At 40.8% G+C, this 17,507-nt stretch overlaps 1 protein-coding gene across 3 annotated transcripts in view; it reads left to right on the forward strand.

Moving 5' to 3' along the window:
- acap2b (ArfGAP with coiled-coil, ankyrin repeat and PH domains 2b) overlaps positions 1-17,507 on the forward strand; it is a 63,581-nt gene that overhangs the window by 11,543 nt on the left and 34,531 nt on the right. For all 3 annotated transcript variants that reach the window (XM_072661212.1, XM_072661211.1, XM_072661213.1), the window contains exons 2-6: positions 5,568-5,625; positions 7,345-7,464; positions 10,341-10,394; positions 12,035-12,093; positions 13,482-13,665. In XM_072661212.1, coding sequence (XP_072517313.1) covers positions 5,568-5,625; positions 7,345-7,464; positions 10,341-10,394; positions 12,035-12,093; positions 13,482-13,665 — 475 coding nt within the window. The remainder of the gene's footprint in view (positions 1-5,567; positions 5,626-7,344; positions 7,465-10,340; positions 10,395-12,034; positions 12,094-13,481; positions 13,666-17,507) is intronic.

A 17,507-nucleotide genomic window follows, 5' to 3' on the forward strand; every position in this document is an offset into this window, starting at 1 on the left:
TGTGTGTGTGTGTGTGTGTGTTTTAGAGAATTAACGAACGGTCCTTCGTAGTGCCTGTGAAGTTTCTTCATTAGCAAAGCTTCCTCCCTCTCTCTGGATCTGCTCATTACTCAGACATGTGCTGGACTCGCTCCAGCACCGGGGCAGTGAGGCAATGGCCTGCTTTTCTCCTCCATACTTCTCCACCGTCAGCACTTTCACAAGCCTCCGTCAACGCTTCTCTGGAAAACAGAACGAGAAAGTAAAGTTAGTTTCACTGCAGGCTCTGTAGGCTAATGTCACCGTCAAGTCTTCGTCTTCAGGCCAGTCCGCTTTCACAGCCCTTAAAGGGGAATTCCACCAATTTTGTTTTTAAAGGGGAATTCTATCCATGTTTCTAAATTTTCGGCATAATTAAAGGGTTAAGATGGTTTTATGTGAACCGCTCCGTTCGGGAGAATCTTACCGAGTCAGGATTGTTCACATTGGTGGTGAATGGAGAGCAGCACCTCTGAAAGCTCCCTCACCGGACCTTTGTACGACAGATGGTTACGATTGCATCGCCGGATGCCTGAGACACTCTGATGAGTTTGGCTTTAGGTGCATTTATAAAATTCTTTTCGTTTTGGATGGGTAGCTGCAGGATGTTGTGCGGAAAAGTAGTCCTCAAAAATAAACATATTCGTTCAGATTTTCCACTGTTTCGCCGTCGCCACCTTCGCATATGAAACTCAGAAGACACGTGAAGAAGCATAGAGTCGGCAAGTTCGTTCTCTACAATGAACCATTGCTCTGAATCACATGTTTATAGCGATAAATATACTCTGAAGTGTCAGATTCATCCTCACAGTCCGTGCAGTGTAGATTAGTGTCAACCAGTGAATGGAAGAGGCCCAAGTAGAGACCCTTGGGGAACCCCTTAACTGTTTTCAGTCATTTGTGTACAAAATAGATGCGTATTGGTGTGGCTGGGCATTAGTGTAAGTATTGGTCTGTATGTATGGGTAAGGGATTAATTTGTAAAGGGTTAGGAGTATAGATGCGCCATATGGACAAAAGTATTAAGACACCTGCTCATTCATCGTTTCGTCTGAAATCAAGAGGCAGTAAAGAAACGGTTTATCCCACTTTTGTTATATATTATATATATTATTGCGTATTATTAGAACTGGTAATTGTCTTCGTGTCTCTGCCTCTTTTGTTCAGAGCTGTATTGAGAAGCAGCGCTGCAGTGAATGTAACAGTCGAGATAAGCGTTCACATTTGGAGTCCAGCAAACGCCGTTTGTTTATTTATGCTCCATGCTTGTGTGTTAAGGGAATAGAGCAGTGTGAACAGATTCAGATTCAGATCTGGCCGCTAAATGGTTTATTAATCTAATGTTTTACTAGTTGCCGGTGTTTAAATGCCAGGCTGACTGGCCACTATGTAAACAGCTGCAGTCCCGGGCCCGGCAGGACAGCGAGTTGATGATTCCTGCTGCAGCGCTTTGGCTCAGCCTTTGTTTACCCCAGAGTTAAGGATGGTGAAAACATCTGGATGGTGTCGTTGTCAATCAGAGAGAAGAATGCAGATGCTAAATCCGGCGTTACACTTCTTTACTTGGACAGTAAATCTGAGTGGAGCATGCAGGGGAAACACTAGACTTGACAAAACGGCCTGGACTGCATTGCTGTCTGAGATGAATGTGTGACGTAGTGTGTAAGCGAAGTTATGGTTCCTTACTAGGGCTGCAGCTATTGATTATTATTTTAATAATCAAGTATTCTACTGATTAATCAGAAGTGTATATTGGATAGTCGAGTTATTGGAAAATATGTGAAATAATAATAATAATAATAATAATTGTATATTATTGTCATTATTATTGTAATAGGGAGCATTGGTGGCTCAGTGGTGAGAGCGTGGAGCTATTGATGACAGGGTTGCTCTAACCACTGATATTCCAAACTGCCACTGCTGGGCACTTAAGCAAGGCCCTTAAACCTTCTTGCTCTTTGGGTGCCACAGCGACGGCTGCCCACCGCTCTGGGCAAATGTGCTCACTGTCACTGTGTGTGTGTTCACTGCACGAACGGCTTAAAGGCGGAACCCAAATTCCATCTGTGTCCAAAACGTAGTAGTAATAATAATAATAATAATAATAATAATAGTCATCATCATAATAATAATAATAATTATTATGATTTATTATTATTATTATTATCAGGCCTAGATATCATACTGGTAAAAGTACTATGTACACGAAATGTGTCCTCCACATTTGACCCATCTGTGGTAGTGAACACACACACTAGTGAACTAAGGGTAGTGAGCACACAGACCGGGTATCGAACCCACAACCCGGAGCTCTAACCGCTGTTAATTCAGGACTCTGCGGCATCTGATATTTTACTTTCTGGGGTATTTTTGTGTCAGTATGAGGGGAGTAGTGATGTGTGGTTGTATATGAGAGGTCACGGTTGTTCTAGAGCAAAGCTTGGCTAACTTTGGGACATCATAACAAGCCGTAAAGTTGATTTACTTTCTTCATTAGCCATTAAATATAGCATGTAGAACTAACATACATGTGGTACTAGCCTTCATCTTAACTAGCAAGCACACTAATTTGCTCTAAATGCTAACGTTAAGGCGTCTGGTTCACCCTGTTACTCCAGTTTCTTGAGGAGCTGAGGAGTTTCAGCCCTATTTAAGGAAAGTGAGCTGCAGAAATTCATTGTTTTTTGTGGTCATGAAAACCAGCACGTTTACATATTCACGTCTACATATTCAGCCTACAGCAGTTTAGCCCCACCTGTTCACTCCACCCATTCAATTATGAGGCGTGTTTCAGCCTGGGCTGCGTTTTCAATGCAGTGAAACCTATTCTGGTGCAGTATAGAACCTCAGTATCTCCATCAATGTGAAGAACCTTTTCACCATGTTTAGAACCATCGGAGCAGCCAACGGGAGGTTTAGGTTCTGCATAGGACCGCAACCTTTTGCTTGTTTGATTCTAAGGGGTGTTTTTTGGTGAATTAAAAAAAAACTGGAATGGACTTTTCCAGGACATTCAGGGCTGTTTCAGGGCTAACCCTAGTCCAGCCATATTTTCCAGTGCATTCTGGAGCCTGGAGCCTCATCATCCTCCACCCTGCTCAGCCAGCTGTGAGCCATGTGGCATTTGCACCTGCCTCATACAGTGCTGCACAGTCTAATGTGTAAAACCTAACCTTCATTTCTGGTGCCAATTTGCAAAATGCTTTCTGATGACCGTTCTAGTGTCATAACATTTAGCCATATTTCAGCAGAATACCAAAATAATGCTTCGTAATTCAGGAACATATCAAAATATTGCAATATACAGGTCCACTTTATATATTTTTCTTAAATTTGCATCTCTATGGCAGCCGTTTTATTCCAGGCATTTAATCAAACAAAGCTGAGTTAGCTGAATTGGCAGACTATGAATGGCACAAAGTCACCCACAGCAATGTGAAAAACTAGTGGATAGCCAGCCAAGACATGAGAGCTGTGATTGGCTGTCGAGGTTATTTTACCATAGTGATTTTTCATATTCTTTGCATTATAATAGTTATAATAATTTCTTTGCATTATTTGAGCAGTTGTTTTTGAGCAGTTGAGCAAATATTTTTATTTGGAATTTAGGGCAAATATTATCCATGGTTTATGAAATACAACGCAAATGTTAATGTCCCTTAACACACTGCCTATTAATAGTAAAACCAGAGAAACTGATCATGTAGGGTGGTCTCTTCATTTTCTCCAGAGCTGTATATCAGTCAGAAATAAAAATATTGCTCTACATAACGAGAAAGCAGTTCAAATACTTCACAGTATCTTCTTTTGAAATCACTTATTAAACCATTTAAGCAGCCAGAGGGATCTTTGAACTGTCGTGATAGTGGGTTTATATAGAACTACTGTCTTTATTAAAGAACTCTTGACAAATGGGTATCCAGGGCTAAGAGTGCCCCAGCGGTCTTTTGCACTGCCACCGTAGCCTGGGGGTCACGAGTATAAATCTCGGGCCATGCTGCTTCACCATCAGCGGCCGGAGTCAGAGAGCGCGCAGTTGTCCGCTCTCTCCGGGTGGGTAGGTGGCGATCTCGCTCCTTATCACTTTATAAGTGATGTTAGCTGTTCGCTTTTGTGGAGGAGCTGGGGACCCGGCACGTTCCTCCCAGCATGGCGGCGGCCCGGCGATGCCACATCGGCAGAAGTTTAATGAGAGGCGGTGGCTGGATTTGCATGTATGGGAGGAGACGTGTGATAAGTCCTCACCCTCCTAGTGTTAGGAGCATTGCTGGTGCCGAGGGGAGCTATGAACGTGGTGGGTTATTTGACAGTACCAAATTGGTATGTGGAACATGGTTCTACCACTAATGTGAAGAACCTTTTAACCACATATAGAACCTTTTAAGCATCCAAAAGACTATTTGAGTTGTCATAGTTCAATATACAACCACTACCTTTACTAAAGAACCCTTGAGGAACCTTTTATTAAGAGTGCAATTTATGAAAATATCAAATTATTGCATCAGAATTCAGTCAAATATTTATTTTATTAGCATTAAATACTTTTAATTGTTGCTTTTTATTCAGACAAAATAGCAAAATACAGATCTGCACTTCAGAAAATGGTAATAATTTGATATTTTTATTAAACATTGTTCCAGACATCCGTTAGTGAGGGAGTTAATTATCAGGTTTAGCCTCATTCAGCTGCTGTGGGAGGGTTCTGTCCTGACGCACTCCGCTTTCCCTTCCTAATTAAGACATTTTTAGAACTGGGTGGTGTAAACACATGGCTCCTGCCAGGATGTTCGCAGGCCTCATGCTTTGATGTGTTGGCGTGTGTGTGTCTGTGTGTGAGGGAGAGATTTGATGCTGCTGGAATTTTGGCCTAAATCCTATTTCACTGTGCCATACACTCTTACACACAGGCTTCGGGTGGCCAGACAGGGTTTACTCATGTTGGCTGAGTGTGTTTTGGTTTTGACTGAACATGCCATGACTGTCTGAGACCCTTTGGTCAGGGGAGACACTCCAGAGTCACTCAAACGTTTGGACTCCTCCACTGCTAAGTTGGTTTTGGCAGCTGATACTGGCTGAAATGGCTGACATACGGTTTTATTGATATTGGCGAGAATACTGTAGATAATGCATAGATAATAGATAATCTTTTGTTAGGCATAGCATTGCCGGGGTTCAAACCCCTGATCTTCTGACCACAGGGCAAACCGACTGGACCGTTGTGCCAGTGGGAAACCAGATTGCATTACCAAGTTTGGCTGGAAAGGTTAATGTAGCATCCAGCCCCACCCTCAGTCGCTACCGACGATCGGCCAATCTGCTGAAAGACTATCGGTGATCCTGTTTCGGCCCCAAAAACAATGATCCGTACATCTTTTCTTTTCATATTATTGCCCAAGGGACCCCCTTTGTGGCTTGGACCCCCTTGTGGACATGCCCATAAAACTCATTATATGCTCCAGGCCTAACAGGAAGTGTGTGTGTTAGGTTATGATGGTCTAAAAATATATTATTATTTATTTATTATTATTATTATTTTTATTTTTTTACAGAGCCACTGTTGAGGAAGTGGAAGGAGATGTGTGTGAGCTGGAGTCCAAACTCGATAAGGTGGGATTCTCAACATGACCATACACCTTCTACTGCTTCAGGTTTTCCACACACTCGGAAACCTCTTCATACAAACATTAACTTGTACTATCTGGTCGTTGGTGGTCTTTCAGTGGTCCCTTTCTATTGCTGGGGCAAAAGGTGGCTGATAAATGGTGCTTTAACAGATCAGCTACAGTAACCGTAAACTCACAGTATTCCAAAAAGCATGTACACAGACACCTACTTCTGAAGACACTTCCAGAAATCAAGGCCGTTCATGGACAGTTTGTCCCTCTTTGCTGCAGTTCTCAGTCAGCATGTTAGACGGTTCTCACTTAAAGTTACGCAGCTTTACTGAGTAATCCTGCTTTGTGAAATACCCTCAGGTCATTGTTTGCATGGTTTTCAGGCCCACCCTGAGTGACTCACGCCACACTGGTGTCACTTCCCCCTCATGCTGAGGAAGGATATTCTCTCAGGCCTTGAGGAGTTCAGAACTCCAACAAATTGCACATACACACACACACAGGCACTGTTAAGGGCATAGCACCAATGTTCCAGAGCCAGTATAGCCCCCTAATAGTGCAAATTTGCTCAGATATTAAGGACATAGTTTGGTGTATAAAGTTGGATGTATATTAAGACATGTTTGATGTGTAAAGTTGGCTTTTTTAGCTTTACACTACGAAAAGCTATAAAAGGTAATGTAGCTAACATAATTTGATATACACATTTATATCAGAATATTATGACCACCCCTGATTTGGAACTACGGACTGCAGTGAGTGGTACAGTAGTACAACACCTTCCATTACTTCCGTTATTTTTATTTTTAAATTTTTATATATATATTTTTTATATTTGATACAGTTTTGAGTTCTGAACTAAATGTTTATATGTTAAATCTACACTAACACTAAATATTGTGGCAGAAGGGGACTGCTAGCTTTTTGGCAAAGTGACGTGGCTCTGGATTCACACTCGCAACCCGGGGGCCATATGCAGTGCAGGCCACTAAGCCACTCAGAGCCCCAGTTATGTTGTTAACTCCCATTGCTCCCAATGCTTAGACTGCTGCGCCACACAGGAGCCAAAATGTAGTATATTTGGGCACGTCATCCGCTGAGGAGAAAATACTTTTTCATTAATATCAAGACTATCAGTGGTTCAGTTGTCTCCTTCACGCATTAGCTCATCTGAAGAGGCAGCCTCTGTTACTCTTCCACAACGGAAACCCCTCAGACTCCCCACTTCTGTTTTAAAGGAATGTTGTTTTCTATGAAATACTTTTGAAAACATGTTGTTGATCCATTTTACTGAAAGAATACTGCCCTTTGTTTAGTTTAGTATTTAGTATATATAAGTTCATGAGCCCATGCTTCCTAAATGCCGCTGCTCTCAACTAAGGGAATGTCCTACAAACCTGATGGAGCTGCTTTTGATTTGACTGTTTTGTTCTGTTTCTCCTAAAATCTTGCACAATACTGGAAATGGTAACCAGAGAAAGACTGTTTCCCACGAAGTGAACTAAACGTTCATTTTTATTTTCTTTAAAGTCTTTCTAAACATTCTGAACCCCCCAGGAAATTACTCAAACCTTTTTTTTGGTTGTTGATAAAAACATCAGTGGTGTTTGACACCAAAACCCTTGCAGATGAGATATTGCTCATATATATATCTATATCCGCTCTATATCCGTTGTTCTTTACCCTCTTCTTGTCTCTCTGTTTGTTGTAGCTTGTGAAACTCTGCATTGGAATGATCGATGCTGGAAAAGCCTACAACACGGCCAACAGGCAGTTCGTGAGCGGCATCAGAGAGTTAGCTCAGCAGTCAGCAAAAGATGAGGTCATTGAGGTGAGTGACCTTGCTGAAAGACTGATAGTGATGAAGAATGCTGCTTATCACACACACACACAGCTGCATTTCAGGGGAAGGGCTGTCATTATACCAGAATTTTGACCATAATACCAGTACCAGGTGTTACAGTGATTAGTACCAAAATAAAAGGCCTAATGTTCATCACACTGAGTTTATAACACACTAGTAAAGCCTAATGTTCATCATACTGAGTTTATAACACACTAGTAAAGCCTAATGTTCATCATACTGAGTTTATAACACACTAATAAAGCCTAATGTTCATCATACTGAGTTTATAACACACTAATGAAGCCTAATGTTCATCATACTGAGTTTATAACACACTAATAAAGCCTAATGTTCATCATACTGAGTTTATAACACACTAATATAACCCAGTGTTCATCACACTGAGTTTATATCACACTAATGTAGCCTAATGTTTATCACACTGAGTTTATAACACACTAATATAACCCAGTGTTCATCACACTGAGTTTATATCACACTAATGAAGCCTAATGTTCATCACACTGAGTTTATATCACACTAATGTAGCCTAATGTTTATCACACTGAGTTTATAACACAAATATAGCCTAATGTTCATCATACTGAGTTCATAACACACTAATATAGCCTAATGTTCATCACACTGAGTTTATATCACACTAATGTAGCCTAATGTTTATCACACTGAGTTTATATCACACTAATGAAGCCTAATGTTCATCATACTGAGTTTATAACACACTAATAAAGCCTAATGTTCATCATACTGAGTTTATAACACACTAATAAAGCCTAATGTTCATCATACTGAGTTTATAACACACTAATGAAGCCTAATGTTCATCATACTGAGTTCATAACACACTAATATAGCCTAATGTTCATCACACTGAGTTTATATCACACTAATGTAGCCTAATGTTTATCACACTGAGTTTATATCACACTAATGTAGCCTAATGTTCATCACACTGAGTTTATAACACACTAATGAAGCCTAATGTTCATCATACTGAGTTTATAACACACTAATAAAGCCTAATGTTCATCATACTGAGTTTATAACACACTAATAAAGCCTAATGTTCATCATACTGAGTTTATAACACACTAATAAAGCCTAATGTTCATCATACTGAGTTTATAACACACTAATGAAGCCTAATGTTCATCATACTGAGTTTATAACACACTAATGAAGCCTAATGTTCATCATACTGAGTTTATAACACACTAATAAAGCCTAATGTTCATCACACTGAGTTTATAACACACTAATATAGCCTAATGTTCTTCATACTGAGTTTATAACACACTAATATAACCCAGTGTTCATCACACTGAGTTTATAACACACTAATGTAGCCTAATGTTCATCACACTGAGTTTATATCACACTAATGTAGCCTAATGTTCATCACACTGAGTTTATAACACACTAATAAAGCCTAATGTTCATAATTAAATAATATAGCCTTATCTTCATCACATTGACTTAATAACACACTAAAGTTACACAGACACACACAAATACACAAACAGATCCATTGCACAACATTGTGCCACTGTTTTCTATTTTTTAAGAAGAGCGTTTTCTAGTCATGGGGTCTCAGCAGATGCTTGGTTAATGTTTATATTTTGGATTCTCACACAGCTGTCTCCAGCATTCCCGTCAGCATATTTCCTTCACTGCGTGTCCCCTGAGATGCTGTTTAGAAAGAATGCTTTGCTGTGAAAGCTCCATTGTGACTGTGATCCATTGTAACTCAGCTATGTAAACCAGCAGAACCTACACAAGCATTTCCGTATACGTCTACAAGACTTCGAGGCCTTTATGATTCAGAAGCGTGTTTCACTCTTGTCTGCAGGATTTGAAAGTGAACTCCTGAATGAAGTACATAACCGGTCAAAAGTTTGGGGACACTGTGGAGTTTCTCTTGTCAGTGAAGTGAGGAAAACCCCCTACAGTGGTTTAGTGCTGATTGAGTTGTAGTTGTTTAGATTTGTTGATCTTCAACACTCAATCTTATTAATGTTGGGTTTCCCTTAAATGATGATTTGCTTTTTTTCCCAAGCTGCTGCTAAAATCAAAGATTAAAACTTGTGGGTGCTATATAAATTAAAGGCACTACTCTACTATACACTATATACTTAAAGTATAACATATATACTATAAACACTATATAAGTGTAAGTGAAAGTAAACAGATCTACATTTGTACACAAACAATTATATAAAAGTTAAAAGTGAATTTGTTGAAGGTCTATGTAGAGCTGGGCAATATGAAATATGAGGATATTTTATTATATTGTGATATTTTTTTTTTATTGTGATAATACACGTTTCTCAGCATATGGAGGAGACTGTTAGTGCTTAATAAACACTGATCAGCTGCAGGTTTCATTACTAACAGTGTAATTAGACTGGGTTCATTAGATGAAGAGCAGCAGATGTTGAGTATAAATCACTGTATTCAGTACAGGGAGGATCTGAATAGTAGTTTATAAGAATCTGTAGATACTGATGTTTTTAGTCTGTGATTCACATGTATTGTGATAAATATTGTGTATTACGAAGTCTTTAAATATCGTGATATAGTATTTTTCCCATATCGCCCAGCCCTGTTACCATGGTTGGTAACACAGTTGGTGATCACAGTTTCACAGTTGTGGGCAGATTCATGGTTTTGACTGGATGTTTTAAAAACAGCAGTGAATTCAAATTTCTGCTCGACTGACCGACTAAGAGTAACACGAGAAATGTCTTCTGGTGTTGAGATGTGTATCAAGTTCTTTGAAGGCACTTTGAGCTGTGTGTCTGTATCTAACGTGGCTGTACTGTGTGTTTGTCTCTCAACAGTCCAGTCTGACCAAGTTTGCTGAGAGTCTACAGGAAATGATCAACTACCATACAGTAAGAGAACCAGAGCTGTGTGTGTGTGTGTGTGTGTGTGTGTGTGTGTGTGTGTGTGTGTGTGTGTGTGTGTGTGTGTGTGTGTGTGTGTGTGTGAGAGATTCCTTTTCTTCTCATTTCTGCTCTAGTTTTCAGAAGTACACTCATATTTAAAGAAGCTTATTTATACCTCGTCTGCTCTGTGGAGTTTAGTGCTCAAGGTTCCACAGCAAAAATACAGTAGAAGAGAATGAAAATCAGAAAAAAACTGTTTACATACTTTATATATTCTCAGGAATGCAAATTGGCCATTATATTACATATAAGTACTTAAAATATTATGAATCTATGTATTGACTTATTTATTACATATTTTTCTAATTACATATTCACTTGCAATAAAATCCGATCAAAATTCCAGCACATGCAAAAGACCTTATCCAGTCCGTATCCTACTAAACCCTAAAGGTCTCCATGCCCGAACTCCAAGACGAACACCTCCACTGAACCAAAGCGCAAGAAAAGAAGAAAACTTCAATCTGTTCAAACCCATTCAAAACACTCACAGAAGTTTTGAGATTATGTTCTGTGAAGCAATAAAAAAGAAATGGACCTTTTCAGGCTTGAGGATTAGTAGTATGTCTGGAGGAGGACGAATGAAGCATGGCAGTGGCTCAGTGATGCTTTGGGGCTGCTTTGCTTCCTCTGGTGCTGGAAACCTGCAGCGTGTGGAGGGAGGGCAAGGAAATCTTAAGAGAAAGCATCAGGCCCTCTGTGAGGAAGCTAAAGCTTGGGTGTCGTTGGACCTTCCAACAGGACAGTGATCCAATGAGGCATACCTCAAAGTCCACCAAGGCTTGGTTTCAGAAGAAGTCCTGGAGGATTCTGGAGTAGTCGCCTGGCACAGTCGCCTGACTTGAATGCTGTAGTAAATCTTTGGTGCAGTTTGATTGAGGCGGTTGCAGCACGAGAACCCAAGAATACTGGTGAACTGGAGGGCACTGCCCATGAGGACGGGGCTGAGATTCCTCCGGGACGCTGCCAGAAGCTGGTGTCTGGCTATGCGTCAGGTTTGCAGCAGAAGGAGCTCTGCTAAGTACTAAAGACGCTCGTCATGAAGGGGTTGAATAATTCGGAGACTGCAGTCGTCATTAATGGTGGTATTCTGGGATGGATTTGGAGAAGCACTTGTTATATTAGCTGTGATAAGATATGGAAATTGCTCTTGTTTGATTGGTTTATTGCAATATCTATAACTGTAGCTGTACTTTACTTTATAGCTGTAAATTTGTAAACTGTAGGCGCTTACAAAAGTCGAAAACCAAGCTGTGTGTGCGCGTGTGTTTGCTCTGGAAAGCAATGAGTCAGTGTTTAGATCTGCAGTAAAATCAGCTGACCTGCAGTTAAACGTTCCTATTGAATGTAGTGGAGCACATGATCTGAAAGTGCAGATTGTGGTTTATCTCACACACACACACACACACACACACACACACACACACAATCTTATTGAGTTAAGTCGCTGACCAACCACACATTCCTCCCATAGTTCTTTGACCAATCTGGGCATCACTTATTCCAGATTAGTCGTCGTAAATGTTGTTTACTTCTCGTAGGAAACAGAAACGCAGCTGCTCTGACCGAATTCTTTCCACTTGCAGATTTTGTTTGACCAAGCACAGCGCTCAGTAAAGTCACAGCTGCAGACCTTCATGAAGGAGTAAGTAGCGCTCACACTGCCCAGCTAATACTTTTATTACATGTTTCAGTCATTTCTCTTTTATATTGGACGCCAATTAGAATTTAACTGTTAAATCAGCAGTGTGGTGATGAAGCAGATGTACCCCCCCCCCCCCCAGGAATGGGGAACAAATATTCGTGCCACCCCTCTTTCTTCACAATCACACACATATATTAGTAACACCCAACCAACTTCAAATTAATTCCATAGCAACCACTAAGCAGCTCCATAGCAACCTCCTTAGATACCATAGCAACCATCTTGCAACCTCTTACTGGCACAGAAACCACCAAGTAATAAACTAAGCAACTCTGTAGCACCCAATAAGCAGCTCCACAGCTCCTAGCAACACCATAGCAACTACTTAGCAACATCATAAAATCCACGAAGTAGCTACCTAGCATCTGCCTATTGACAACCTAGCAACCCCTCAACTAGCAACTTTACAGCACCCACTAAGCAAATCCATAGCAACTACCTAGCAATCACTAAGCAAACCCATAGCACCCTTTAAGCAGCTGCATAGAAACTGCATAGCAACCTGCTAGCGACAACATAGCACCCACCATCCAACCACTTAGCAACACCATCCACAACAACATCCACAAAGTGACTAACTAGCATCTGCCTAGTGACAACCTAGGAACCACTCAGCAACTCCATAGCAACCACTTAACATTATCATAGCAAGTACCTAGCAATGCCATAGCACCCACCATAGCAACTACTTAGTAACATCATAACATCCACCAAGTAACTACCTAGCATCTGCCTAGTGACTACCTAGCAGCCCCTCAGCAACTCTATAGCAACCACCTAACAACCAACCACATTGCATTATCATAGCAACTAACTAGCAATCACTAAGCAACCCCATAGCACCCTTTAAGCAACTGCATAGCAACCGCCTAGCGACACTTAGCAACACTAACATCCACCAATTAACTACCTAGCATTTACCTAATAACAACCTAGCAACCACTCAGCAACTCCATAGCAACCACTTGGCAACATGATAGCAACCACCTTGCAATATCATAGCAACTTCTTAGCCACCACTTAGCAACACCATAATCACCATAAAGTAACTACCTAGCAAACACTAAGCAACTCCATAGTGCCCACTAAGCAGTTGTGTAGCAACCACCTAGTGACACCATAGCAGCCACCTAGCAACACCTTAGCTACCACAAAGCAAAAACCCTAGTTTCATCATTGTGAGAATGAAGCAACACTTTAGCAACTGCCTGGAAGTGAGAGTCAATTACGCTAGGCTACCATTCTGCTTTGAGCTAGTGGTGAAAGTGCATACGGTTCTTTGCAGTAAGCTAAGCTCTCCTACTGCTCTGTTCCTCTGTGATCCCCAGGGACCTGCGGAGGTTCAAGGAGTCCAAGAAGCAGTTTGATAAAGTGAGTGAGGAGAAGGAGGCAGCACTGATCAGGAACGCTCAGGCTCCACGGAACAAGCAGCATGAAGTGGAGGAGGCCACCAATATCCTCACTGCAACACGCAAGTGCTTCCGCCATATCGTCCTGGACTACGTGCTCCAGGTAAGACCTAATGGAGATGGGTTGCACTCGGACATTCACAGTGTCCAAAAGTCTGTAGACACCTGCTCCTCCAGCTTTTCTTCTGAAATCAAGGGTATTTTAAGGGCATTTGCCCCGCCCCGTTCCCCCACTTTTTACAACAGCTTTGCACTAAATGTTGAATCATTACTGTAAGAAGGATTTGATTGCATCCATCCTAATGAGAACATCGGTGAGGTCTGGTACTGGAGTTGGGTGATTAATTCTGCTACTCCAAATCATGAATAATTCCAGCTACTGGGTGGAGCTTTATCACACTGGAGAACACTGTTCCACTGCTCCACAGCCCAATGCTGAAGGACTTTATACCTGTCTAGCCCACACTCAGGATTTGGTATGGTGATTATGGTGGGCTTATTTATGGGTGCTCCAGAGCGTTTTTCTGGAGATCCTATAAGATGTATCAGCAATAGGTGCACCTTTACATAGTATACCATTTCAAATGAAGTGCTACAAAGGCCTTAGAAGAACCACATTTTTGTTTCATAAAGAACAGAAAGATGATTGTGAAAAACCTTTTTAAGGGTTAAGTCAATTCTAAGGATCTTTTCACATCTCTTTATTAAAAATGGTTATTGGGCCCCAAGTGGTTTAGCAGACTAAGGCGCTGTCACTATGATCGGAGGATCGCTGGTTCGAATTCCAGTCATTCTGCTAGCCATCAGCAGCTGCACCCCCCCCGAGACCGCAGTTGGCAATGCTCTCTCCATTGGTGGGTCGATGGCACTCTCTCCCCACATCGCTTAGCTGCAGGCTGATGTGTTGGAGCCGGGTATGCAGCGCTTCCCTATAGGCGTGTTGGTTGCCCGGAGATATTGCATCAGTATGAGCGGCTTGACTGTGCACACATCAGAGGGGACATGTGTTGTTCCGCCCACACTAGTGTTGGGGGCATCACATGCGAGGGGGTTGGGGGGAATTGGTGTATGTATGGGTTGAGTAATTGTGGGTCCAAACTGGGGCCAAAAAGACTTCTTTGTAGCACATTGTACTTAAAGGGGACCCATTGCTGATGCATCTTGTATAATCTCCATAGAAAAGCACTGACCAATATCACAAAGCTTTCAGGAGCTCACCATGTTCACCATGCCCCATGCCAAGTAGGCTAGAGGGGTATAAAGCCCTCCAGCATTGGGCTGTGGAGCAGTGGAACTGCGTTCTCTGGAGTGATGAAGCTCTGGTAAGGTAGGTATGTATGTATTGCTAGTATGGACATGCTAACTCTAACATTCATTTCCTGGTCAAATGCCTGCATCTGTCCTTCAATACTGACCGGCCTCTACTGAGTATCTCAGATCTTATTACACACTTGGTGCTGTGGTGTGTTCAGGATTCACTGATGCCAGCCTGCAGTATCCACCCATGTGCTCCACCACATTGTGCAATGGATCACGGTTGCATGACTCAGTAGAGGAAGAGGCATTAGCAGCTAGATGTTACACAATGAGTGGCTCAGCCACATGCAGTAACGCCAAAGACTACATCTTCATTTCTGAAATGAAAACATTAAATGAAGGTTCTGTGGATCTTGAAATGGTTCCTGACACACACATTGTTCTTTATGGAACCAAATATGATGGTTCCTCTATGGCATTGCTCGAAGAACCATCTTTAAACACCTAATGCAACATATTTTGTAAACAGTGGGAATTTTTTCAATGATATAGAATAAATAAAAATGTAGGGATGTGTACAGTGACACACACACACATACGTCCATTGTAGCTCATCCCTGTCTGTTTTATAAGTAGCTGCAGCTCTTGGCTATTTTATGTAATTGCTTTGGGTTGACCTCACACTCAAATGGTGTGGAACAGCCTGCAAAGTTAATTAGTGTAGCTCTGTCAGAAGAGCTGCTCATCTCCACTCATCTGCTGCTGAAGAGGACACAGCTCTTCAGTACTGAAAGTAGACTCACACCCGCCCCCTGGTGGCTGTTTAAGAGCACAGCATGTTTCCCGTAGAGTTCTTTAATCTCTGTGGCTTGTGGTTTATGAACGTGATGCTGAGCTGATGGCTTGTCGTCGTGGTCTGGTTTTTGGGTCAAAGCCCCACTGACTGATGATATTACTCATATCTCTAATGTTAGTACAGATTTTCGTCAATGTAGCGCTTTTAACTTCCAAGTTATTTAGTTGGTAAAATCACAAAGGAAGTAAAAGACTGGAAAATTAATAAATAAAGAAAGAAAATGAACCCAGATAGAATACTTGATCTTGTATCAAACTGATACACTTGTACGATACCGCAAAGTTGTCGCTTGAGCTGAGGTCAGAGCGCAGAGTGATCCAGGACACGGAGCACAGAGGGTTAAGATACAGAAATTCAGGTTTGTCATTTTGTGGTTTATTGATAATCTGGATTCTCCTTCCCAAACATCAGACTGTATCTGACATAAGGGGAGAATAATTCAGTATCTACTATGAATGGTTTAGTAACTATAATAGTAATTATAATTTTAGTAATTATAAGTTTAGTAATTATAAATGTTTAGTAACATGAATTCGTGTCCACAATTAACTATTCTACAAATTACTCAGTATCCAACATAACATATTCATCCACATATCCATATTCATTCAATCAACTATACACTGTTCAATATGTGCTGTGAATTACTCAATATCTATTCTGAATTATTCACTATTCACTATGAATTACTCAGTATCCAGTATAAAATATTCAGAATTCACTATAAACTACTTGGTATTCACTATGAATTATTTAGATACTGATATGAATTACTCAGTATTCAGTATAAACTATTCAATATTTACTATGATATTCAGTATCTGCTATGAATTATTCAGTATCTACTGCCAGACCACATTCTGCAGCAATCACAACATCATGGCTACGTAGGAGAAGGATCCGGGTACTGAAATGGCCAGCCTGCAGTCCAGATCTTTCACCTATAGAGAACATTTGGCGCATCATAAAGAGGAAGGTGCGACAAAGAAGGCCCAAGACGATTGAACAGTTAGAGGCCTGTATTAGAAATGAATGGGAGAGCATTCCTATTTCTAAACTTGAGAAACTGGTCTCCTCTGTACCCAGACGTCTGTTGAGTGTTGTAAGAAGGGGGGATGCCACACAGTGGTAAAAATGGCCTTGTCCCAACTTTTTTGGGATTTGTTGACGCCATGAAATTTTGAATCAACATATTTCTCCTTTAAAATGTTACATTTACTCAGATTAAACTTTTGATCTGTCATCTATGTTCTATTACGAATAAAATATTGACATTTGCCATCTCCACATCATTGCATTCAGTTTTTATTTACAATTTGTTTAGTGTCCAAACTTTTTTGAAATCCGGTTTGTACTATGAAATGTTTAGTTTCCAGTATAAATCATTTACTGTCTACTATGCATTTTTCAGTATCCAGTAGAAGTTATTCAGTAACTACTATGAGTTGTTTTGTAACCTCTATGAATTACTCAGTATTTACCACCAATTATTCAACTACTGTAAATGAGCCAGTATATACTATGCCTTTGATAACTAATATAAATTAATAATTCATATCTGCTATGAACTACTAGGTATCCAGTATGAATTATTTGGGAAGTACTATACATTCTCTGCTCTGCTCTAAGTATCTGAGGTTTTCTGATTTATGAGCTGATGCATAAAAACAACAGTGACGTTATTTTCTGAAAGTGGAAAGTCAGTTGTAGGTGGTCAGTTGGGGACATTTTTCGGAGACTGGGTGATTTAAGGTGTTTTTGTGATCTCACACTTTCATTCATCATCACAAAGAAGCATCTGACAAGTGTCTCTGACCACTGAGGTCGTTCAA

The sequence above is a fragment of the Salminus brasiliensis genome, chromosome 17, assembly GCF_030463535.1.
Source record: "Salminus brasiliensis chromosome 17, fSalBra1.hap2, whole genome shotgun sequence".
NCBI classification, from domain to species: domain Eukaryota; kingdom Metazoa; phylum Chordata; class Actinopteri; order Characiformes; family Bryconidae; genus Salminus; species Salminus brasiliensis.